At 37.3% G+C, this 26,400-nt stretch overlaps 2 protein-coding genes across 3 annotated transcripts in view; one reads left to right on the plus strand and one right to left on the minus strand.

Moving 5' to 3' along the window:
* The window catches only part of LOC144977228 (cyclin-D1-binding protein 1 homolog), a 90,311-nt gene that overhangs the window by 31,818 nt on the left and 32,093 nt on the right, over positions 1 to 26,400 (minus strand). For both annotated transcript variants that reach the window (XM_078922226.1, XM_078922227.1), the window contains exons 7-9: positions 8,874 to 8,950; positions 4,003 to 4,125; positions 2,122 to 2,334 (exon numbers count right to left, since the gene is read on the minus strand). In XM_078922226.1, the coding sequence (XP_078778352.1) occupies positions 2,122 to 2,334; positions 4,003 to 4,125; positions 8,874 to 8,950 (413 nt within the window). The remainder of the gene's footprint in view (positions 1 to 2,121; positions 2,335 to 4,002; positions 4,126 to 8,873; positions 8,951 to 26,400) is intronic.
* On the plus strand, positions 13,662 to 22,248 carry LOC144977227 (uncharacterized). Its single transcript, XM_078922225.1, has one exon. It carries the CDS (start codon positions 17,098 to 17,100, stop codon positions 18,472 to 18,474), a length of 1,377 nt encoding a protein of 458 aa, XP_078778351.1. The 5' UTR covers positions 13,662 to 17,097; the 3' UTR covers positions 18,475 to 22,248.

Genomic DNA, 26,400 nt, shown 5'->3' on the forward strand with positions numbered 1-26,400 from the left:
AAAAATGGTTACCCATAAAACTTTGGTTATTCGCCGCGATAAAAAACGCATTATGTCATGCTCTTTACAAGGGTCTAATAAACTATTTTTGCAAGAAAAATCATCAATTCTGACATGTTTTAGAAGGAGAATAGATAAGCTTTTCAGTGATATAATTTTAATCCCTGTAACTTAAATAGAAATATAGATTGCTTCAAGTGAAATTGGTTGAAAATTAGAGATTTTCAGGCCCGTTACACAGAAATGGACTGGATTGGGATACCTAGTATTAGTATTACATCGATTCAACTGATTCACAATGATCATTTCTGTTATCCACGATGCTCCGGTTGTTCAATAAGCAGACCATTTTCAACAAATTTCCATTTGAAATAGTATTAGCTATCAGGTCGGCGTCCTTTTTTTGTCGCAGCACGAGAGAGAGAGAGAGAGAGAGAGAGAGAGAGAGAGAGAGGAGAGAGAGAGAGAGAGAGAGAGTGTGTGTGTAAGTGTGTGTGTGTGTGTTGGTGTACACTTTGCTGATGACCGACTGTTGGACAATTGAAATTAGAATTGTCCTTATTCAGCAGCCAATTGGAAATGGGCAATTGTAAAAAGCTGATTGGACGCTCCACGGAAAGAAAGCAGTTTGAAGGACATGGCAGGAAATTGCCGGAGTGCGTGGAGTGGGGAGGAGTAAATTATATTGAATGAATTGATAGTAATTTGGGGCGTTGGGAAGTTAAATAAAACTCTCGGAAACTGGTGATGAGTCAATTCTTTGGCCGCAAATGATTCAGTAAAATTCTTTATCTTTCTTTCTTTCTTTTTTTTATTTCCTTTCTGTCAGAGTGGACATATATAGGCGAATTCCAATTTTTTTAAAATGGGCATTTAGAATGATATTTTAAAGAGAAAGGATTGCGTTTTACCAAAATTAGCAGGCGTTTAGGTGATAGCCACTATATTATTTTCATGAAAATGATCATTATTATTATTATAATTATTATTATAATTATTATTATTATTATTATTATTATTATTATATATTATTATTATTATTATTATTATTATAATATTATTATATATTATATAATTATTATTATTATAATTATTATTATTATTATTATTATTATAATTATAATAATTATTATTATTATTATTATTATTATTATTATTATTATTATTATTATTATTATTATATAGTTTAGATCTATAAAAACGTCAAAGGAATGCATATAACATATCTTTTCTTAAGAATTGTCAATTGCCATTACTAAAACCAGTTCGTTTTGATCATTTGATCAACAAACCCCTACAATTCGGTGATCACGCATTTTTTTTATTGCTGTCAAAAAAGGATATTGCTGTACAGGTGAGCAGACATCTCAACAATGCTTCATTACAAAACGACTTTAATTATATCTTTCTACTCTGTGAATATTGATGATTATTGCAGTATTTCTCATTTATTTGTATAAACTCAGATAACTATGTAATTTTTGATTATATCGTTTGAAGTAATTAAAATTTCTGACACATTTTTATGGTTATTTCCTATAAAATCTAATCCCAAATGATCTACTAAAATTATATCAAATAAAAGTATGTAAATCATTAGTTATGACTCTAAAATATCTTATTGCAGCATCTAATAGCATCTTTACTACGCTACTTTGAACTTGAGAAAAAAATCATCAAAATAGTAAAAATTGCTCAGTCTCCCTTTCGGCACAGGCCGTTACTAGCCATCTGTTATGAACTAGCGTCCGGCAAAATTTACCTGTCGAACTAAAGTGAAAGCAGTAAACGGCTGTGATAGCTAACTGATAAACAGCAAATTTTGTTTGGTCTTTGATGTGACAAATGAAAAGTTTTTTTTTTTTTGTTTTTTGATTTTTAAAGTCGGCATTTGAAACGGAATAAAATCTATTTTTTTCGAGGAACGAAATAAAACTCTTTTATTTTCTTTTTTATTGGTTCTGTTCTTTGACGTTACAAATTTTATTTTTACTATTATTTTTTATTTAAATATTAGCACTTAAGACCAAAATCGTACTGTCGGAAATCGGACAATAGACGGAAGATTTACAGGCCTGATATGTTTTATCAATGTTGATAAATTGTATTGATTTCACTTACATTGTCTTTCATTTCTACATAATTTACAGGGGCGTAAATGCCACACACAAACTGGTCCACACATGGGCTGATCTGATTCGTCAAGTCCACCAGGGAATCAAGAAAAGGCACAACGTCTGCAGCAAGGGATGGTGTCAGTGCTGTGGTGTCATCATTTCCTATTTTTCGTACATATTCCAAGCATTTTTTGACAACTGTCTTGGTCGCTTTCACCTGAAATACAAGAGACATATTTATACTTTAAAATAAAGTAAATATGAACATTTATGTCATTCCCATGCATAAACCATGCTGAGCAAACTTCACATTGTTAACAGGCTGTATGAAATGGATATCTGGTGTGATGAAATCAACCAAAGTGTGATGTCATATTCATTTCTTGTATTTATCTGGGTTTTTTTCTTTTTAAATTTTACCACTTTTTATTTATCACCATCTTTTCACTAAACACTTTTATTAAAGCTTCATATTACAAGTATTCCACTTCACCACATATGCATGATTGACAACCCTCTCAATCCACTATTAATCGTGATCTAGTCAAACTGAAAATCACCAAAATTTTACTGATAGAACCCCTTAATGGAAGAATGGTTTTAAAACAAAAGATAACTACTCGGACAAGATTTTCGCTAAGAATGGCTCATGTGTAGTTTGAGCATTAAGAGGTCAATTACTCTTTAGCAAATCCTCATCATATAGTTTCACATCAGTGCTGGATCCATTTCTTAAATCAGTGTCAGTGCACTTCGGTCCCAAGTTCCATTCAAAGAGAATGTGTTCCATAGTCTGCACCGCGTGTCGACACTTACACTGACTGTCCATGGAAAGTCCCCACTTTAACATGTTCTGCCCCGTCTTCCCCACTTTAGGTCTTGCCCAGTTGAGTGTCACCCACTCTCTTCCAGATAGCTTTGTTCTACATGGGAGGCTTTCCATTGGGCCATGGATGGCGTCATTATTGTACCTTCCCATTCTCTCCAAGTATGGACTCTGTACTTGGCTGCATGGTCTGGATGAATGCTCTCTGACTAAGATAAATAATACTCCTCCTTGATTTTAGTCTTTAGATTACCATTGTATGGTCATAGAGAGAGTGTCTGGTGTCACTTTCTTGTTTGCATTTTTGTATTTTATTGTGTGTCACTCCTGATATGTGGGGGTGCTATTCTTTAAAGCCTATATAAACTGCTGGTAAGCAAGGGTATTGGTTTCAATGTCCCCATTATTATATGACAGGTATTGTTGACTTCTGAGTTAACATGTTTGGCATGCCTGATCTTGACCAAACAGGACTGCAATACTCAGCTGAGTAGCAGAGCGCTACGTCGTGTCTCTGTTAATCCCTCTCAAAGGGAGAATGATTGCTATACACACACTAGTTAGTGTAGAGGTGGTAAAAGGATAATCCCTCTGCCTCAACCATAGCAGGACCCAAGATAATGGCGTTAGCAAATAGGAAGGAAAACAGGAGTTTAATAGACGCTGACTTCAATACCCATCACATATGCCTTTCAGAATTTTATAAATTTAGTATCAAATCTTCAGGTATAAAATAAGTGCTGCTTAGGTTACAATAAACCCAAACTTGAAAAACCCAACTGAATACCGTTTCAAGCCAGGGGATCAGATGTCTTCAGCCAGCTCAGCTGACTGCATCCTGAGAACAGCATTATGCGGGACTCCGCAAGAAAAAAGGAATCGAGGGAAACCTAGAGAAACCCGGAGAACTGTACACAAAGAACCAAAAGCCCTGTGCCTCAGCCTGCAGACAGCTACATTGGCAATGCCTTGCTGTTGCCTCAAGCACTAAACGGTGAGTGATTAACAAAACAACACACATACACACACACATCAACAAATAAATAAATATCTACTCACCAACCCTGTAGAGGCCTCTATGACTTTCTTGTCCTGTTCTGACCATGTTGCCCCTTCCTCTGACTCATCATTCTCATCATCTCCCATAAACATGGTCTCAATCAGCCCATCAGTTTCCTTGGCCTGAAATTTTGCAATATTAAATCAACATGCTGCTGTTTACCGTTTAATGATTAACCACAGAAAATAATAAATTAATCAATAAAGAAAAAAAAATAACTTAAAGTAGAGAGACTGGTGCACACTTTCAACAGCCTAATGAAAAGTCAACAGTGGAAATTGCACCTGGCGACAATAAATGGCCAAGGTGTTGTTACAGAATCAGGTCAATGTCTCACTCTATGATGAAAAAGGTCCAGCAGAAATGCTGTTTAAAAGGAAATTGTTCATTTGACTAGATCTCATTCTTCCAGACATCATTGATACAATAAGACAGTGTCAATGGCATCAAATATCAAAATCCTTTGTTTTGTTCCAAGAGATGGTCATTGTCATAAATCATCAACATGGCTCTATAAATGGTCTGACAGAATTATTTTACGATTTGGACCAGTCAGTTATTCAGTACAGGTAAATTCAGCAGTTCAACACTGCTATATAAATCAGTTGAATAGTTCACATAACTATGATTGAAAATCTGACTCAAGATCATTCTCAACAGGATTACCATTCTGATTTATCTGACATGAAATACCCATTGGATTTATCAGCACCTGTTTTGAATTCACCTGAACAGAACCAAAATGACAATAATCAACGTCTACAAATGTCAATACCAGCTGTTTCAACAGATCTATATTACCCCCTTAAAAACAGATGACCAGTTAAAAGACTAATTCTTTAATAACTATTATAACACCCCTTTTGTATTCTCTAATAGGAATAAACGAGTCAAGCTAAAAATGCATAAATGACAGCTTGCGACATAATAGAGTTATTGGCTTAAACAATTTAAACCAAAGGTCAAGGTAAGCAGTCATTTATCAAAAAATGAATTACCTATATCTTTTAAAATGATTTTTCCGTACTCTGCATGCAATGATCGGAAGTTGTATTTAATTAATAACTTCTGACCTTCACCTTTTAAAATAAAATTCCAAGCTCAGCACAGAATGAACTTGTGTGGAGTTGGGCCACCATAACTTTTTACATCACTTAAATAATAAAAACAAAGGGGGATATGCAACAATGTGATTTTTAAAATTTGTTTTGTTGATACTTTAAAACTAAAATCTACTTCTAATCTCGACTTGCTTGAAAATTATATTTACTTTTCTCAAATTTTCATATTTACTGACTTTAAAGATGATTTCATGGGAAATTGTACATTTGGAGTGTTATAATACATGTTTTGACCAATTATTGAATATTTCATAACCCAGGGGATCCAAAAAAGTCAAAAACGGTATGTTGTTAGCTGTGCTGCAAGTTAAAGTCACCATTATATTTTGTAGGTCATATCATATCAAGACTTGGTTTACAGTTTGAGTGAATGTCTTCTAAATTACAGAATTTTATATTTTAAGAGAAATCAATTACATTACATGCTTTTTTCTTTAATTAGAAGGGGAGGAATGTTGTGAATGAAAATTGTTATTATGGCTACCTTGTTGGGAGTCATTCTGTATCCAACCATCATCCTGTACACATGTATCTAATGTTAATATTGTTTAATAAAACTTATTTACTGTAACAATTTGGTTTGTTGATTATTGGAAATATATATCTAAATCTGATTAATTAATCATCTAAGAAAACAACAGATATGTTGGTGTGATGGTAGTTGTAGTACTCGTGATAGGTATGCTGCTTTAATGGTAGTTGTAGTAATGGTTGTATTGTGGTAGCATGGATGCAGAAATTAACCACTCAAAAAAGCTTGCATACAAATTACAACTTTTGAATACTAAATACACTTATCAAAAGTGGGAGAATTTCAAAGGGGAAACAGAAATTCCCACATACAAAATCCAATCTTCTTTGGACAGTATAATACTTTTATGTAGACAGAATGCCACCAACCAAATTCGACTTTTTTTTTTCTTTCTTCTTCTTCATATCAAACACAACTCGGATAATGTCTAATAAAAATATACGAATAGCTCAGTTGGTGGTCGAGATAAGTATGATGTGGTGGTGGTTGAAATAACGGTGATGCTGGTGGTCATGGTAGTGGTGGTGGTGATGATAATGTGGTAGTGGTAGAAGGAATCATGATGTTGTGGTGATGGTTGCAGTAGTGGTGGTAGAGAGGATGTAGTTGTAGTGGTCGTAGTAATAGTGGTAGTGATGATGTGGTGGTGGTGGTGATTATAGTAGCAGTGGTAGTGATAATGATGATGATGATGACATGTTATTGGAGGTAATAGTAATGGTGGTAGTGATGATGATGATGCAGAGCTGCCAACCCCATCTGATGAGAATGTGTACAATGGGACCTCAAAATGGGGGAGATTTCATAAAAATGGGTACAATCCTGAAATCGACGGAAACTAACCGTTGTGAAAGTAAGAGGAAGGTATATGTCATGGTCTCTAATGAGCAAAGAGCTACTCGACTATGCAAACACAAAGATATGAAGATAAGGCCCCAGAATTTACCAGTTACTTTAAAATGGTGGAGGTGATAATTATGTGGTGGTGGAGGTTGTAGTTGCGGTGTAAAAGATGACGATGAGGTGGTTGTTGCAGTAGTGGTGAAAATCATGCTGCTGTAGTGGTCATGATTATGATAATAATGTATTGGTGGTAGTAGTATTGGTGGTAGTGTTGATTGTGGTGGTGGTTGTAGCAGTGGTGGCATTGATGATGTGGTGGTGGTGATGCTTATAGTAGTGGTGGTAGTAATGACAATGCTGATATTGTGAACAATAACGTACTAGTAAATATCAAGCAATAAGAGAGAGAGAGAGAGAGAGAGAGAGAGAGAGAGAGAGAGAGAGAGAGAGAGAGAGAGAGAGAGGAGAGAGGAGAGAGAGAGGAGGAGAGAGAGAGAGAGAGAGAGAGAGAGGAGGAGAGAGAGAGAGAGAGAGAGGAGAGAGAGGGAGAGAGAGAGGGAGAGAGAGGGAGGGAGGGAGAGAGGGAGGGAGAGAGAGAGAGAGAGAGAGAGAGAGAGAGAGAGAGAGAGAGAGAGAGAGAGAGAGAGAGAGAGAGAGAGAGAGAGAGAAGTGGGAAAAGCCCAATACTTAGAAATTGGGTGAGTCCATTTTGTTTAACTGATAAGGTATGTACTGAGTACATGATCTTATTCAACAATTACTGGATCCCTGATTACTTTCCGTCATTTTTTCAAATGTTATTCAGTGATATGAAAAGCGAAAGAAATAATACATTTATTTATTGCGTATATTCAATAAAAACATTTGTTTACTTTAATACAACCAGGAGATATCATAGGTATCCTATCACCCCCTGGTATTAATGGGCTCGTCATGCCAACCAAATTATGTCTTGCAATCATGTGGTTGAACGGGGCGACGTGACTAGCCTTACTTTCCTAAATAAAATAAAAATAATTGATAGATGGGGTGATTTTTCGATATCCATTGGGAAAAGTACTTATGCTTGACGTCTAAAATTTGAAAATAATAATTTACTCAGCCAACGTTGAAATTTCATCTCCATAAGCGTAATGGAAAGTCTTATAAATGAGATAAAGTCGAATGCCGGCATCAAAGAGTTTTCCCCCGATATTATTAGTAGAAAGTACCCATATCATTCCCGTAAAAGGCAACAAAAATAGACCCTATTAGCAGGCCATTTCTGGGAGAGATTTGGTGGTGGTGGTGGTAGATGTGGTAATGGTAGTGATGATGATGTGGTGGTGGTGATGATGATGATGATTTGTTGGTGGTGGTTGTAGTAGCTGTGGTAGTGATGTATTTTTTCTATCCAAATCAAAAATTTTTTTCAACTCAAGTTAAATCGGGAGTTTTGGCATCTCTGGTAAACAGAAAATCCGACAAAGTGACATTCTGGCTTGACAAAAATGTGGTAGACATAATGATGTGGTGGTGGTTTTAATAGTGGTGGTGGTAGTTAAGAAGATATGGAAGTGGTTTAGTAGTCAGACCTCCATGCTATCAAAATCAAAAAGAAAAATCTTCAAAAAGTAAAATGAAAATAAGAAGTAGTTCACTAATTTAAACACACAATATAAATTAAAAAATAAAAAGTTTTTAAAAAAAAACAACAAAACAAAACAAAAAAATTCACAAAAGCAGTGTGAAATATTGTGGCCCACAAGGACAAAAACAAATGCAGAGATAATGACAACACAAACTTAGTTTGATACAAGAAAATGTGAACTCACCATAAACTATTAACACTGTGCACAAGGAAACAGTCCAAAATCAATGTTGGTTTATCATAGTTTGCAATTTCCGTAAAAAAAAATTTAGCAAATTCCATAATTGCAAATCCAAAACCAGGAAGGAGGGAATGGAAATTTGAATCTGGGAATTTCTTGGGCAATCCGGCAAGGTTGGCAGGTCTGAGTATTAATGGTGGTAGAGAAGATGATGCGGTGGTGGTTGTATTAGTAGTGGTGATTTATGATAATGATGTAGTGTTGGTTGGGATGTTGATGTAGTTGTTGTGGTTAGTCTTTTTTAATTCACAGACATTTTTTAAAAAAGGCGGATTTGTGATGATGGTGGGTGGATTTAGGTGGAAGATTTTCATCATAATGTCGGAAGCAATGTATTATGTATCACACCACTAGAAGATAAAGACCATGTTTTTCATTAAGAAGAATGAATGTAGTTAATTAAAAGCAAAATACTAAAACTTGAAATGTCTATCTTTACGACTTTAAATTAAATTTTGGAAACTCAGACAGTGATCACAAATCTATTTTTTCAAATAACTCACCTCCCCAATTTCTCCTAAAGCATCCTCTACCAACTCTCCTGTAGAAGCCAACTCCTTCAAAACACACGTTTTGTTGTCTGGTTACACACCGCGTAGGAAGGAAGAAGTAAAAGGTTAAGATATAGGAATGAAGAGCAATGGAAAGATCGACATACAATTGCATATGGCTTAATCTTCATTATTTACACCAGAGGAAATCATTTTTATAATCTTCTTTATAAATCAATTATAAATGAAACTTATGGTTTGTTATTACAATCCACTCCGGATAATCGCAACTCGGTTAATCACAACATTTCCCAAGAAACGGAATTAAATCTATATAAAAGTCACTGGTTAAATTCCACAAACTTCAGTTAATCGCAACAAATTTCATCCTTAAAAAGAGGTTAATTCAAGAAATCAATCAAACAAAATAAAAAGTTTAAATTTCATCATGGAAGAAATCATGAAAAATTGAGAGTGAGTGGGATTTAATGTTACAGTAGTGTGTCACCACTCTATTATTAGAGATAAAAGAGGGCGGGCTTTGCAGTACAGGTTTGTGATGTTATCTGTGGTCATGAAATAAGAGGCAAGAGGGGTTGGTTTAGTCTATACAAAAGATAGACAGTGACAGTTATAAAGAGAGACTGAGTTGACTGAGCGATATCCTTTGTTTTGGGATTGACAACTGTGCATTGTGACCAACGAGTTTGATGAGAGCTATATATATATATATATATATATATATATATATATATATATATATATATATATATATATATATTTATATTTGCAGTAAAATTACTTTAAACCGAAAGAAGCTAAACCGAAAAATACCTTAAACCACAAAGAATTTAATAAATTGTACTAGTTTCTTCATTATCTTTGTACTAATTCTTACCGAATTGAACCGAAATACTTCTGAGCAGGACTTTCTTTAAACCGAAACAACTTGAGAGCACCTTCCCTTTTCTCTTTCTATTTTTCTTCAAAAATTTGGGAAGATGGCCACATGTAATAATGCCCGGCGATATTAAACAAAGAGCGTAAGTACCTATAAGATGAAGGTGGTTGGTGGGGTGGGGGTGGGGGCAGGGTGGCCAACTTTTCAGAAACTGAATTAGGGAAAATTTTTGGTCACCGCACAATAATGTTAAGAGTGAAGTAATACACAGCCTAATACTAATTTAATACTTTACTAAGAATGAAAATGAAAACAGACATTAAGTTGACATACCTGTAAACCTTGGAAGTGAAAGGGGTAACTTTTGACATATGTATCCTCTATCCAAGCTTAGGAGGTGCATTATGCCCTCTATTGAATTTGGTGCAGAAGTCACAGCCTCTATTCTATTAATAAATATGACTTGACAATTTAAAACTAAAAAACTACACACACATTGAGACCACAGCATCACTACAATACTTTTTACACTATGTACATGATAACAGGCTTTGTTTACTGCTATTATTTGCCTTCTGAATGCAAGCTATCCATGGTGGATCTCTTGCATTTTTGCAAGAACTTGTCAGTCAATTGGACAGGTGGCATGCTTGATGAGGAGACCCTAACTTTATTAACTAAAACTAAAAGACTGTTTAGAGTGGCATTGCTCAACTGAGATCTGCTTTCAGTTCTATTCTTCCTAACCAAACTAAATATCCTCTCTGATGCTGCATTACTGTGAGGAATTGAAAGAACACTCAGGGCTAGCTGCCCCAGGTTCTGGTAAGGCCTACTTCCATCTAGTGGACATATGTAGTGATGGAGCTGGTGCCATTGTCTATCACATCTTGGCTCATTGAGCACTGAAGCATTAAGTTTTTTTACGATGGGTTTTTTTCGGGAAAAAAAAACGCAGTTTCGGGACATCGGGAACGGTGGATCCATTTAGGGAATTTCCCAAAATAATCGGGAAGGTTGGCCACTCTGTGGGGGTAGGCAAACACTTCAATCACTGAACTTGGGCTTGGCCAACACCACAATCGCACAGATTGGAAAAGGAAGACAACGGGTGACTGGCAGGCGAAAAATGAGGAAAGAGGGGGAGTTGGGGTGTAGAATCAAGCAAGCGAGATGTTCTATGTAATTAGGCGTTTGAACCTAATGGATTTTCAACAAAAGAGAGGTGTGTAGTAGACAGCTTAGCATTGACACGCCTTTTCATTTCCATTTCACTTCACCTCTGAGTAGTTGCGCATCATTCATTATCAATTATCGCACAAGAACTTTCGATCTTATTTTAGCTTGACATTTTACTAAAAGTAAAAGAAAGCACTGTGCTTACACACGTTGGAGTTTAAAATCAAAATACTATGTGAAGTCGATGATAAAAAAGTTGAGCAAGAAGGAGATATGTAAAAAAACACAGCATCCCGAACTCAACTCTTTCAACAATTTTGATTGGAAAATGAAAACCCCAAAAACATTTTTAAAACACACCCCCAAAAAAAATTTTGTATAAAAAAAATAATTAATTAAAAAAGTTATAAAGACGGCATTTATTCAATAACTCCATTTAAGGCGAAACCCATGATACGATTAAATGAGCAAATTCCTTAAATAGTTACGACCCTTGAAAAACATCGCAAAACGGGAACTCGCTTTAAACTAAAATGTCTTTAAACCGAAATGGTATAGAAGGTCCCCAAAATTTCGGTGTAAAGTAATTCTACTGTATATATATATGAGGGTGTGACAAAAGGTCAAGGACTATGCTGGGTCATCTTTGAAACCGCAATTTTTGGCCTATTTTCATCGTCGCAAATATTGCATCGGCTTCATATTCTATAAATATGGTTAAAGGGATAGGAGAGATAAGTTCAACTGCGTTCAGTGCCAAGAAATTGTGTAAAATATGTTTTATGTTGGAATATCGATGTTTTCGATTGCTTATAAAATTGAGGTCAACCTAGTGGTGATCTAATTTAGCTCCTAAGGCTATCATGTTTTACAGTATCGGTAACTTTTTGGTTTTATAAAATAAATTAACCTTTTTTCAACAGCAAAATCCCACGTTTATATTAAATCCTCTCCTCCTGTTCATTTTACGAGTCCCTAAAAATAACATCGGTCGTCATCCCGTATGTCCGCGGATAGCAGTCTTCTTCGCAATAAAATACGTTTCCATTTTTCAATGGGTATTGGACGACTGTTACAATAAAATATATTATAAGTATTTTGTTTGATGGAAAATAATACTGAATGTAGCAATATGTTTTCAAGAAAAGGAATTTCGACTGTGAAAGATTTTTTCCACTTTCGTATGTCCGATCGTGACAACCGAAGCTGGTATTGATACAAGGCCAAAAACCAAGCCAGTCCAAGTTTTTTAATATCCTGGACATTTGATTTCCACATCCGGACGCTTTTCATTCTCAAACATGGCTCCACCCAGGCGTGAGGGTAAGTTTTGCTCCGTATGTCCACATCATTGTATATTTAAAATTTCGTGACAACCGATAAAATCATGACGACCGTTAGTATTTTTATCAATGTACTGTACTATTCCATCGCTCTTTCATTAAGCCTGCATTTTCTCAAGCTGGCAATCAATTCTAATTAGATTATGCAGGCAAACAAAGAGGGTAAGATGACATGATGGCTCGGTGTTAGACGATCATTTTTCTGGGGACATACGATTTATGTATGTCCATAATGATGACCAACAGTTAAAACATGAAGTGAAAGTTATGTGACAACCAACTTGGCTTTACAAATTTCATAGGTGCCTTAGGCATGTATATATACATGTAAATACATCTTGCTAACTTATACTTCTGCATTTAAAAGAAAATCCCAGTCATTAAAAGGTTATGAAATTGTTTCTAGTGTGGTTGTGATGTTGGTTGTCATATCCATTAGGCAAAGGACATGCATTCTATCTCACGTGATATGTCCTTGTGGACAACCAACACTATTTTAACATTTTGTTAATTTATTGCTGGTTTGTATGTCATTACTTTTGCCTTAATCACTTTTAATTTTGACAAAACTGAAATATCAAACATTTTCTTTAGTTGAGTTGCAATGTTTTGAGTTTTTCTTTGGTGTGCAGTGTTGGTTGTCACTTGTTCTGACATTGGACATGTATTCGAGTCGCACATAGTATGTCTTCACTGACAACCAACATGATATTCACAGTTAAATAATTTTGCTTGTTTGAATGTAATCATTTTTCTTAAAAATGGTTTTCAATTTTTACAAAACTGAAATATCAAACATTTTCTTTAGTTGAGTTGCAATGTTTTGAGTTTTTCTTTGGTGTGCAGTGTTGGTTGTCAATTGTTCTGACATTGGACATGCCTTCGAGTCGCACATAGTATGTCTTCACTGACAACCAACATGATATTCACAGTTAAATAATTTTTGCTTGTTTGAATGTAATCATTTTTCTTAAAAATGGTTTTCAATTTTGACAAAACTGAAATATTAATCATTTTCTTTAGTTCAGAAGTAATGTTGTGAGTTTTTCTTTGGTGTGCAATGTTTGTTGTCACAGGTTTAAACCTTGGACATGCATTTGAGTCGAACATAGTATGTCTTCACTGACAACCAACATGATATTCACTGTTAAATAATTATTGCTTGTTTGAATGTAATCATTTTTTCTTTAAAATGGTTTTCAATTTTTACAAAACTGAAATATCAAACATTTTCTTTAGTTGAGTTGCAATGTTTTGAGTTTTTCTTTGGTGTGCAGTGTTGGTTGTCACTTGTTCTGACATTGGACATGCCTTTGAGTCGCACATGATATGTCTTCACTGACAACCAACATGATATTCACATTTAAATAATTTTTGCTTGTTTACATGTACTTGTTATTGTTTTTAATGTTTTTTTCATGTTGACAAGACTGAATTATTGCACGTTTTCTTCAGATCAGAAATAATGTATCTTTGGTGTGCAGTGTTGGTTGTCACAGGTTTAAACCTTGAACATGCATTTGTCTCGTACATAGGAAGACTCTGACATTCAACTGTGGTTTGAATATGAACTCAAGTGGGGCGGGGTTTAGGCTTGATATTCCTGGTTTGTTTATTTTCATTGACTGATTTAATTCATCTTATGAATATTGATTGACATTATTAATTTGTTATGTAGCTAAGCTTTTGTATTTTTATTGTCTTATTTGATTGAGGAAGGCTATAAATGAGCAGAGGAGTGTTTGGCGGGATCAGAAGAGAGCACAGCAGGAAAATTGGACATCCCAAAAATGGAGGCGGCACAGGGAAAAGTGCAAAGCTTATTCACAAAATCAACGGGACATTGCTCGTTCTTTAAGACAAGCAGGTAAGGCTGTTCTCTTCTGATTATATTTTACTGTCAAAACACAAGTTACAAACTAGAAGTTACGTGCGACATTCTCCTATCCATTCAAAGTAAACTTTTCTGACACATTATTTTCATTAGAGTTATCTGCAATGAAATGTTTTTGATCTAGACCATAAGAAAAATATTGGTGTGTAAATTATTTTTCCTTTGAAATTCACAGATGACCAGGTCCAAAAATCCAAACCCATTGTCAGTACTGAGCTGGCAAGTGCTCTGGAACCTAATAGTTCCAGCCATGATCAAAACAATTGTCTGGATCAATCGGGTAAGCCTACTTTATGAGCATGATCAAACTCACTCTCTCTTTATCTGTGCCCCACATAAATATAAACATGTTTAAGATGTTCTTTTTACTGGCGCTGATATGATCTTAATATGTTGCCGTAAAACCCTTAAAAACAAAGCAAACAAAACATGCAGCATTTATACAATATCAATTTGATACAACTTAGTCTAGACACATGACAATGTTAGATTGTGTGCTACATGTACACACAGTGTAAACTAGCATGTAAAAAGGGAAATAATATTTAGTAGGACCCAAAATAAGAGGTCCAAAGAGAGGACGTTTCGGCCTTTGGCTTTCCTCAGGGGGCGACAAATAAATGATTAATTACAAACACTGATACATGATTTAGGGATAAGAGAAAGAAATATATACGTTTATGTGCTTGCATAGAGCTCATTTCATACTGTTTTATTTATTAAATTCACAGATGACCAGGTCCAACAGTGTGACCCCATTGAGTGTTATAGAAATGATCCGGCAAATAATGTCGAACCTCCCAGTCCCTGCCATGATCCAGGCAATTGTTTGAAACAATCAGGTAAGCCTACACAGGATGAATTCTTTTTAATATCAAAGAAATTACAGCTGTTCTATTTGTTATATATCAGGATTCTAGGCACAAGGCAATTTGTTAGACTAGCGAGTAAGATTCAATTGATGTTTGTTGCACTGTTTATGTAGTGTATAATGTTCAGCAACGATAATGCTTTTGCCTTGGAATGGACTTTATACGTCATTTTGCTTGAGCCAATGACTTACAGTTTTAGTGTTGTCAGTCATTTTGCTTAAGCCAATGACTTACAAATTTCGTGTCGTCACCATTTCAGAAATATTTTTTTTTCATTATTCTTTTGATTGTTCCAGTTAGATTAGGTTAAACTTGCCCACCAATACTTACACCCACACTTCCCACTCTATACACACATTATACAGGGTGCATTGTGCTCATTTCATATTATTTTATATATTAAAATTCACAGATGACCAGGCACAACAATGTGGCGGCAAATAATGTGGAATCTCTCAGTTCAAGCAATTGTCTGGAGCAATCAGGTAAGCCTACTCAATGAGCACGAGCAAACTCTTTCACTCTGTGCCCTATGTAAATGTGAGCATTTCAAGATGGTCACCAACAATGTTGAATTCTTCTGATGCAAACCAAAAGCATTATCACTACAATGCACTCTTGGATAAGTTGTCGCTTAAGTCAATTTTCTCTGTATTCAATATTTTTCTAGGTCCCTCCCATGTTGTCTTGTATAGCACGTTTAAAATAACAACAAACTCTGCATAAGTCGATGTCGCTTTGGTTGACAATAGTTATTAATATCCAAATTCATGATAAAATATATAGACTAGTATGTTCATTTGGTAAAAAAAAAGCTGCCAGTTAGAATTTTTATGGGCTAAAAATATTTATACTTGATTAGAAAGAGTGCACTCTTTAAATTGTAGGCTCATCATCAAGGACTGAAAGTCTTCAAAGAACTTGCCTCACAAAATAGCATTTTAAGAACAACAATTTGACACATGCATCGCGTTACATTGTGTGCGGCAGGGTATACACAATGAAACTTGCACACTTATAAATACCCCCACATCTCCCATTCCATCCACACATTATGCAGGGTGAATTGTTCTAGGTTCCTTATATTTTATATACTGAAATTCACAGATGACCGGGTACAACAATGTGAACCCGTTGAGTTTATCAGCAATGAGGCGGCAACTAATGTGGAACCTCCCAGTCATGATTCAAGCAATTGTCTGGAACAATTGAGTAAGTCTACTGTGACCATGTTCAAACTCTCTCACTCTATGTGAATAATATGAATTCTTCTTATGCAAATAAAACCACAATTGCTATTTGATTTATCAGATTTGTTAGGATTTATGCGGCATACTTGTAATATTCTTTAGTTGTTCTATTAATCAAATAGAAGTCGGGACATTTTTGTTTATGTAAAGTGGGCATATATACATTTTACTGTCATCCAACCACAGGAAGCAAAATGATCCATCTTGACTGGAGACTTGGGCAAAATCCTCCTTGTATTTATGTAACAAACAGCTGCAAGTAACGCAAGTGTTTCTTTTCAGAATTTGGACTTCAGTTTTTCCTTTGATGACACTGTTTGCCTGAATGTTCATTTTTAATTTGTTTTGTTTTGTTCTTCTGCTGTGATCCACAGATAACGAGATCGAACAAGTGGCAAACAGGAGCCCTGTGGAGTCTACCCCTGCCATCAAGTCTATACCTATGATAACATACTCTCCCTCACCCACTACTCTCAAGGCAGCTTACAAAAGATGTGTTGGCGAGCTAAAGAGCAAGAGGAGCAAAGACGCCATTGCCAAGAAACAGCTACTGTTTCAATTGGGCCTCAGATGGTGACTTTTCCAATAAAACTCCTCCAGATATCTACGCCAGAAAGAAACTGAACGAGTCAACAAAAGCTGTCGTTGAGTTTTTTGAGGATAGTGCTGTTTTTGTCCCGGACAAAAGGTCTGTCTCTAAAAGGACTGGGGAGGCGGTGAAAGTTTTGCCGAAGAGGCTTAAGAGTCTCCACAAAGAGTTTGTTGGAAACAATGGCAAGACATGTTCTCTCCGGACGATGTATCGCCATCTGCCAAGACACATAAAACGATCTTCAGCAAGATCTTTCCAACAGTGTCTCTGTGAATGGTGCACCAATGTCGAGTTAAAACTTGATGCATTAAATCCACACCTGGTAATGGAGATAGATCGGCGTGATGATCTTGCTGAGATAAGTACCTGCAGTCCAGTAACTACCAGCTGTCTTGATAGGGTGTGTGACAATTGTGGTATTGAGTATGTCAGGGGTCTTCTTATTTTCAAAACCGACACCCCAGGCACGATCAAGTGGAGAATGTGGGACATGGTCCAGGGTGAAAATGGCAAGAAGCGTAGAGATCTAGTCACCAAACAAGGATCAAAAGAAATCCTTTGTGATGACCTCATGCTGGAGCTTAGGGGATTTTCTCAGCACCTCCATACCTTTCGCTGGCAATTTAACCAGTATAAAAAAATAAAACATGAACTTCCTCCATCTTGCGCTCTAATTGTTATGGATTTTGCTGAGAATTTCCTCTGTAAGCACCAGAATGAGGTGCAAAGTGCACATTGGGCATATCACCAGGTGACTGTCCATCCCTGTGTCCTGTACTGCCGATGTTCTACTTGTCAGGACATTGTAACAGATTATCTGTTGTATTTTTCAGATGATCTTGTTCATGATGCTCATATGGTAAATGTTATACAAAAGAGAACAGTGGAGCATCTGAAGTCTCTTATAGCCCTGGATAAGGTAGTAGTTTTTTCAGATGGTGCTGCCAACCAATATAAGAGCAAATTACCATTCTATTACCTTTCTCAATATACAGATGTTGTAATTGAAAGATGTTTCTTTGGTTCGAGACACGGTAAGAATGAATGTGATTCTGCAGGTGGGGCCATCAAGTGGCTCGTTGAGGAGGATGTTTGCTCAGGAGCTGACATCCAGAGTGCAGAGGCCATGTTTACACACTGCAACCAGTTTCACAAGTTAGGATCTGTGGGCTGTTTTCATGTAAGACGTAGTTTCCAACTTGTTCATCAGGATGAAGTGGCACGGGACATCTCTTCCTCAGAAATTCCCACTTTGCCAGGGACTCGACGGGTGCACAGTATCAAGAGAGTTGGTAATGACACAGTTGCCACTCGCAATCTTTCCTGCTTCTGTCGTCCCTGTCGAGATGGTGTGTGGAGGGAATGTGAAAATGGTTTTGTCTGGATGAACAGGTCTTTAGGGTGGCAGAAATGTCCTGATGCACTTGCTGTTTCTCCTGTCTCTACTGCTGTTGCATCTGCAGTTTCCCCTGTCTCTGAAGCTGGTTCTACCAGTGATGTGGCTTCTGTTGTGGTTGCTAGTGACTTGTTGGGGATGGGCAGTCCTCAGTCCTTGTTTCATCTTCAACTCCTTTATTGGTAGAAGTAGAAGAATCTAGGGAATCGTTCTTTCTTCGTCTGTCAGATCATTTGACTCACTGTAAGTCATACAGTGATATGACTGCTTGTGCTGGTTCCTTTTCTCGATTATTGGCGCATTTTGAGCTTCCAGGGCAATTGGCTTACCCCTCTGTCTTTGTAAGGGCTCTGTGGATAAGTCTGCCCTAGCCTTAGTGCAAGATGGCTTGGGTGACTTGTATCCTCTATTACTTGAGGCAGATGGTAACTGTGTGCCACGGTCCATTAGTGTTTGGGTTTTTAGGTCACAAGATTATCATGTTGAGGTCAGGTGCAGGATTGTGGTAGAGCTTGTGAACAATTCATCTGAATATCTGAATCTTCCTTCTGATGAGCTGGCCACACTTTCTTTGTTTGCAGACTTTCACTATCCCAGTGTCACTCAGACATATCAGCCCGAGGTTCTGAAGATTTGTCAGGCTGGTGTTCATATGGGTATGTGGCAGCTTATGGCTGCATGTAATGTTTTCAAAGTTCCAATATTGTTTGTCTATCCAAAACTGGGACATGTCAGTATTTATTCTTTTTTCAACAGAACTTTGCAACCAATTAGCCCTATCACGAAGCACTGTATGGCTTTGCTTTGGTGTTCCACTAGGGATATATTAGAGGAACACTGGGTTGCCAATCATGCTGTACCTCTACTTCAATTGACAACTCCTTGTGCTGTTGAGTTTGAATCCTAAGTCTAAGTAGTGAGTTTCTATGTCAAATGCATAGTTATTGTTTTGGGAGATGATATTTTTTCCTTGTAAATCATCTCTCTGATATGTATTATTATTATATTTGTTATTTTGAATGTATAATGTAGTAAGCATTTGAGTGTATTCCTCTTTGTTGTGCTTGTGTCCGGATGAGACATAGGTGATCTCAAAGTACATTGGTGGTATGCTCTTGGAATCTACATCTGATCCCTCTTTGTTCTCAGTTCCCCTAAGTCTTACTTTTTCTTGGGAGCTTTATTTGTAATTCTATAACTTTTTACTATCCCATTTTTTTCCTTTTTACTGGCGCTGATATAACCTAAATGTGTTGCAAGTGTTGTATAGCCCTTAAAAACAAACATCTATGTCCAACAATGAAAGTGAAAACATTGAAATGGTATGTCTTTTACTATCGAGATTAATCCCTTGCAAATATTATTATTGTTGGTTTCAATTTATTATCATAATTTTAAAGAGAATTGAATTTTGCAAATACAGGTATTATGACGTAGAAGCATTCGCTCCAATCCGAGATCATCCATCGTGGCTTGTGCTCTTGAGCACGTTGCCGCTCGGCTGTCTCCACGAATCATGATCCTCTGCGGTGCACATGCAATCTGTGTTGCTTTTAAAATCACATTTGGCCATTCTTAGGTTATTTTAAATAAGTCATTCTTTGTCTTCCTCTAGCTCTCTTTCCTTTGATCATCCCAGATGTTACCAACTTTTCTATTCCACCTCTTCTCCACACATGTCCCAGAAACCGTAACTGCCTCTTTCTGATGGTATTGATCAATGTTCTTCCTTTTCTCACCTTCTCCAACACTTCCTCTTTCGTATACCCAGAGACGCCAACTTTAAATATGGCTCACAGGAGTTTCAGACACCACTCGTAGGAATTTCAATGCTGAAAGAGGAATTTCCGCACACAAGAAAAAGGAATTGGAATGGTATTGTGTTTACATATTGTATAGTTCTAAATAGATAACTGATTAGAATTATTTTATGATACATAAACACATTGCCAAATACAATCCCAAAGTTTCCTTATTTCAAATGAAGTAAAGTGCCAAAACCTAATGGTAGAGATTGTAGTACTGGTGGTAGTGAGGATGATGTGGTGTTGGTGGTTGTAGTAATAGTGGTAGTGATGATGAAGATGTGATAGTGGTTGTTGTTAGTGGTAGTGATGATGATATGGTGGTGGTGGTGGTGGTTGAAGTAGTAGTGGTAGTGATGATGATGTGGTGGAGGTATAGTGGTTGTAATAGTTTTGGTCGTGATGATAATGACGTGGTGGTGGTTGTAGTAGTGGTGGTAGTGATGTTGATGTGGTGGTGATGGTGGTTGTAGTACAAATGGTAGTGATGATGATGTGGCAGTGGTGGTTGTAGTAGTAGTGGTAGTGATGATGTGGTGGTGGTTGTAGCAGTAGTAGTGGTAATGATGATGTGGTGGTGGTTGTAGATGTAGTCGTTGTAGTAGTACTGGTCGTGATGATGATGTGGTGCTGGTGGTTGTATTAGTAGTGGTAGTGATGATGATGTTGTAGTGGTTGTAGTGGTTGTAGTTAGTATAGTAGTAAATAGTAGTGTAGTAGTAGTAGTAGTTAGGTAGTAAGTAGTAGTAGTTAGTAGTAGTAGTAGTAGTAGTAGTAGTAGTAGTAGTAGTAGTAGTAGTAGTAGTTGATAGGTGTAGTGGTGTTGTAGTAGTAGTGGTAGTGATGATGTGTGTTGTAGTAGTAGTGGTAGTGATGATGATGTGGTGTGGTGGTTGTAGTAGTATGTGTGTATGATAGTGGTGGTGTTGTAGTAGTAGGTGGTAGTGATGATGATGTGGGGTGGTTGGAGTGGTGTATTGATGATGTGGTGTGGTTGTAGTAGTGGTGGAGATGAGATGTGGTGGTGGTGTTGTAGTAGTGGTGGGTAGTGATTGATGATGTGGTTGTGATTGGTGGTGTGTGTGTGGGTTGTAGTAGTGGTGGTATGATGATGTGGGGTGGTGGTGTGTGTGTAGTGGTGGAGTGATGATGATGTGTGGTGGTGGTGGTATGGTGATGTATGTAGTGGTGGTTGTGATGATGATGGGGTGTTGTGATGGTGTGGTTGTAGTAAGTGGTGGTGATGATGATGAGTGTGGTGGTGGTGGTTGTAGTAGTGGTGGAGTGATGATGATGTGTGGTGGTGTAGTAGTGTGAGTGATGATGATGTGGTAGTGATGATGATGTGGTGGTGTGTGGTGGTATGGATAGTGTGTAGTGTGGTGTAGTGTAATGGTAGTGATAGATGGGTGGTTGTGGTTGTGGTAGTGATGATGATAGTGGGGGTGGTGTAGTGAGTGGATGTGAGTGGTGGTGGTTGTAGTAGTAGTGGTGTAGTAATGTGTGTGGTGGTGTAGGTATGTAGTAGTGATGAGAGTGTGTGGTGGATGTGGGTAGTATGTGTGGTGTGTTGTAGTAGTAGTGGTGAATGATGTTGCTGGTGGTTGTAGTAGGTCGTGTAAGTGGTATGTGGTAGTATGTATGATGATGTGATGCTGGTGGTGTGTAGTGTGGTATGATGTAGTGTGGAGTTGTGGTATTGATGTGATGTGTGGTGGTGGTTGTAGTAGTAGTGGTAGTGATGATGATGTGGTGGTGGTGAATGTAATGGTGATGGTAGTTGTGGTAGTGATGATGATGATGTGCTGGTGGTGGATGCAGTAGTAGTTGTGGTACTGATGATGATGTGGTGGTGGTGGTTGCAGTAGTAGCTGTGGTACTGATAATGATGTGGTGGTGGTGATGGTTGTAGTAGTAGTGGTAGTAATGATGATGTGGTTGTAGTAGTAGTGGTAGTGATGATGGTTGTAATACTATTGAAAAGGGGGGGGGGGGGGTATCCTTGGAACAAATTGACCTCACCGGAATTTGACAGAAGTTGCCCGGAGCCCGGATTTTTTTGCTCCAGACCGGAGTTTTTTTCCGGAAACCGGAGATTTGGCATCACTGGTATACCTGTCTGTCCATGCCAATGCTAGCCTCAACATTCTTCTATACACCCACATCTCAAATGTCTCTAACCCGAGGCGACCAAAAGAGATAGGCAGAGCCACCGCGCATGACCCACTTTCTCTGCTGGGCTTAGTTCTGCGCAGACAACCGCTCGAACCAACTCTCTCTCTCTCGTGTCTATTAGTTGTTCGCCCATATCTCTCTCTCTCTCTCGTGTCTATTAGTTGTTCGCCCATATCTCTCTCTCTCTCTCTCTCTCTCTCTATATATATATATATATATACACATACATACATACATATATATATATATATATGTATATCGTTTAGTAATTGTTCGTCTCTCTCTCTCTCTCTTCGCAGTCTTTTATAGTTCATCTCCCCCTCTATCTTTCATTTAGTTATGCCGGACCAAAAAAGAAATCAAATCGAAAGAAGAAGAGGGGGTGGGGGGGGGGGGGGGGGGGGGGAGGAGGAGGAGGCGAGAAGATAGGAGGCAAGTGATATTTCAATATTTTCACTTCATAACGGTAATAAAGTCATTGCCGATTAATTTGATGATGAAAAAATGAATGATGCAACTTTGATTAATACCGTGATTAAATGAATGGTTAGAATTTTGGAGGGGGGTATCTGATGATGATGATGATGATGGTGAGGTGAAGGGGATGGAGGTTGATGAAAAGGAGGAGATGAGAAGGAGAATTGTATTGATGGTGTTAAATATGGTAACTTACAATTTCTAGCAAGATGATGTTGATGTTGATTGAGAGGTGAGCTTTTTTTAAAGAATTAAGATAAATAGACAGAGACGCCAATTTTAAATTTGGCTCACAGGAGTTTCAGACACCACTCGTAGGATTTTCAATGCCGAAAGAGGAATTTCCGCACACAAGAAAAAGGAATTGGAATGGTATTTGGCATTGTGTTTACGTTTTGTATAGTTCTAAATAGATAACTGATTAGAATTATACTATGTTACATAAACACATTGCCAAATACAATCCCAAAGTTTCCTTATTTCAAATGAAGTAAAGCACCAAAATCAAATGGTAGAGATTGTAGTACTGGTGGTAGTGAGGATGATGTGGTGTTGGTGGTTGTAGAAATAGTGGTAGTGATGATGAAGATGTGATAGTGGTTGTTGTTGTAGTAGTAGTGGTAGTAATGATGATGTGGTGGTGGTGGTGGTTGTAGTAGCAGTGGTAGTGATGATGATGTGGTAGCTGTTGTAGTAGTATTAGTGGTAGTGATGATGATGTGGTGGTTGTAGTAGTAGTGGTAGTGATGATGTGGTGGTAGTGGTTGTAGTAGTAGTGTTAGTAATGATGTGGTGGTAGTGGCTGTAGTAGTAGTTGTAATGATGATGTGGTGGTGGTGCTTGTAGTAGTAGTGGTAATGATGATGTGGTGGTGATGGTTGTAGTAGTAATGATGTGGTGGTGGTGGTTGTAGTAGTAGTGGTAGTGATGATGTGGTGGTGGTGGTTGTAGTAGTAGTGGTAATGATGATATGGTGGTGGTGGTGGTTGTAGTAGTGGTGGTAGTGATGATGTGGTGTTGGTGGTAGTTGTAGTAGTAAGGGTCGTGATGATGATGTGGTGGTGGTGATTGTAGTAGTAGTGGTAGTGATGATGATATGGCGGTGGTGGGGTAGTAGTAGTGGTAGTGATAATGTGGTGTCGTGATTGTAGTAGTAGAGGTAGTGATGATGATGTGGTGGTGGTGGTTGTAGTAGTGATGATGATGTGGTGGTGGTGGTTGTAATAGTGATGGTAGTTGTGGTAGTGGTAGTGATGATGATGTGGTGGTGGTTGTAGTAGTAGTGGTAGTGATGATGATGATGTGGTGGTGGTTGCAGTAGTAGTGGTAGTGATGATGGTTATAATTCTAGTGGCAGTGATGATGATGTGGTGGTTGGAAAGGGGGGGGCGGGGGTGTCCTTGGAAGAATTTGACCTCACCGGAATTTGACGGAAGTTGCCCGGAACCCGGAATTTTTTGCTCCAGACCAGAGTTTTTTCAGGTGAAACCGGAGTTTTGGCATCACTGAATAGACTATCAATGACAATTTCATTTTGATGTGTACAAGTACAAGATCATCCGGTTTTGTTTTGACTCAAGGCAACAGTTCAAGGTTTCGCTCGAAGGCAGATGATGGCTTAGATGACACTATAGTTTTTAAATTACCTTTAAATTATTTTTAAATTGCTAAATTAGATTTTAAAAGATACACACAACAAACATCATGGTGGGATTGGCAATCACAATGAATATATATCCATGAACAGAAATAATAACAAACGACGCGATAAATTCATTGTATCAACAGGTAATCCAGCGTAACTGTAGTGGTGTGTAATGTGTACACACAAACTTTGTTGACAATCAAATATCGCGGGGTTTTAAATTTTAAGCCCAGCAGAGAACTCGCGCAATTTGGTTGGACAGGCCCGATACTATTTTTAGAAGGCCCTGCTCTAACCTCCTCGTACATTCTTTGTCAAGCGTCCACGTTTCACAACCGTATAAAATGGTACTTATAAAATATGTTTCTACTACTTTCATTCTGGTCTTCAACTTCAGGTTGTTGTTTGACACAACTGGTAGCATTTTATAGAACACGTTTTTTGCTACTGCTATTCTTTGTTTTATATCCTCAATGTCACGTGCGTCACGGGTAATGATAGTGCCTAAATATTTAAATTTCTTTACTTGTTTGATGGTCTCTCTTTTGCTTGACAAGTGGAAGATTGTGTTGTTGTCATTCTTTGACACCACCATGCATTCGGCTTTCTTAACATTTAAGTTTCAGGCCCATTTCTTCACTTTTGCACACCAGTATATCTAAAATTGTCTGCACATGTTCTGGAGAGTATGCCATCAGAGTATCATTGTCTGCATAACTTATGCTATTCATATTCTGTCCTCCAACGGCGACGCTTTCATATCTTCAAAATCCGAGACATTGCTTCTCAAAATTGACCTTTTGACAATCAACTTTGCAAAAGTGTGCAAGAACTAATTTAATGATATAGGTGATTCCACAGTATTTGCAATGGTAATTTGTGTTTAAAGTTTGATAATTTTGATCGAATGGTTGTCAGGTTTCATTGAACTTCTATATAATCAGTAGATTTTCAGATTTATTTTTTGTTGTGTTCAGTTGTCTATGTATGTTATGATTATGTAAAAATAAATCTTTGACACTTTTGTTCATTTGTGTTGTAGTTTGTTGGTCTTTTTTAACTGCTTACTTTTTATTACCTTTCATTGTACTGATTGGGGTTCCTGACCTCCCATAGTGGACAGGGAGGCACTTACTTTGTCTTCTGTCACCCTATGTTTTCCAACAGATGATTTTTTTTTCCCTTGTAAATCATCTTACTGTTATGCATTGTATTAAATTATATTTGTTTTACACAAGATTTGCATACATTTGAGTGTGTTCCTCTTAGTGAGGACCTATACTTGTGTCAAGATGAGACAGGAAGATCTTAAACTAAGTATACGTGTGCTCTTTAAATCTACATCTGTTCCCTACTAATCCCCCTTTTTCTTGGGTACCTTAATTGTAATTCTAGAAATTTTTACTATCCCATTTTATTCCTTTTTACTGGTACTGATATAGCCTAAATGTGTTGCAAGTGCCTAAAGCCCTTAAAAAGATACAAGATATCTTTCAGGACACGATACATTCGACATGTAGTCCTCCATAATTATTATTACACACAGTATGTCCGTTCAAGATTAAGTGACAACCAACATGCAAAATCGCCCTTGCGACTGCTAAAATGTCTGTCTGATAACTAACTGGTGTCTGTATAGTCAACACACACCTTTGAGAACCAGAAAAGGCCTCAACAAGTTGCATGTATTGTGATGGCTTTATTATATACCCACACTTTTTCGGAAAAGTATGTCCCAAAGTTACATGTGACAACCAACATATAATTATACAATTTTCCCCCGCAAACATTCTTTTTTTCCCCATTCAAGGTGTACAACTTGTCAGGGATGGTCTTCATTAAATATAAGCTAAATGATTGGGTAATTGAGGAAGAACTCGCTGAGTAGCTGAATTTACCACACAAATTCACTGTTGGTTGTCACACTGGACATGACATTATTAGATATAAATACTTCAAACCGCTTCCATTATTTTATGTACTGCCAGTCTCGTGGTTAAATGAATGAGT

The sequence above is a fragment of the Berghia stephanieae genome, chromosome 7 (genome assembly GCF_034508935.2).
Source record: "Berghia stephanieae isolate SIO BIC M18660-M18661 chromosome 7, UCSD_Bste_1.3, whole genome shotgun sequence".
In the NCBI taxonomy this organism is placed as follows: Eukaryota; Metazoa; Mollusca; class Gastropoda; order Nudibranchia; family Aeolidiidae; genus Berghia; species Berghia stephanieae.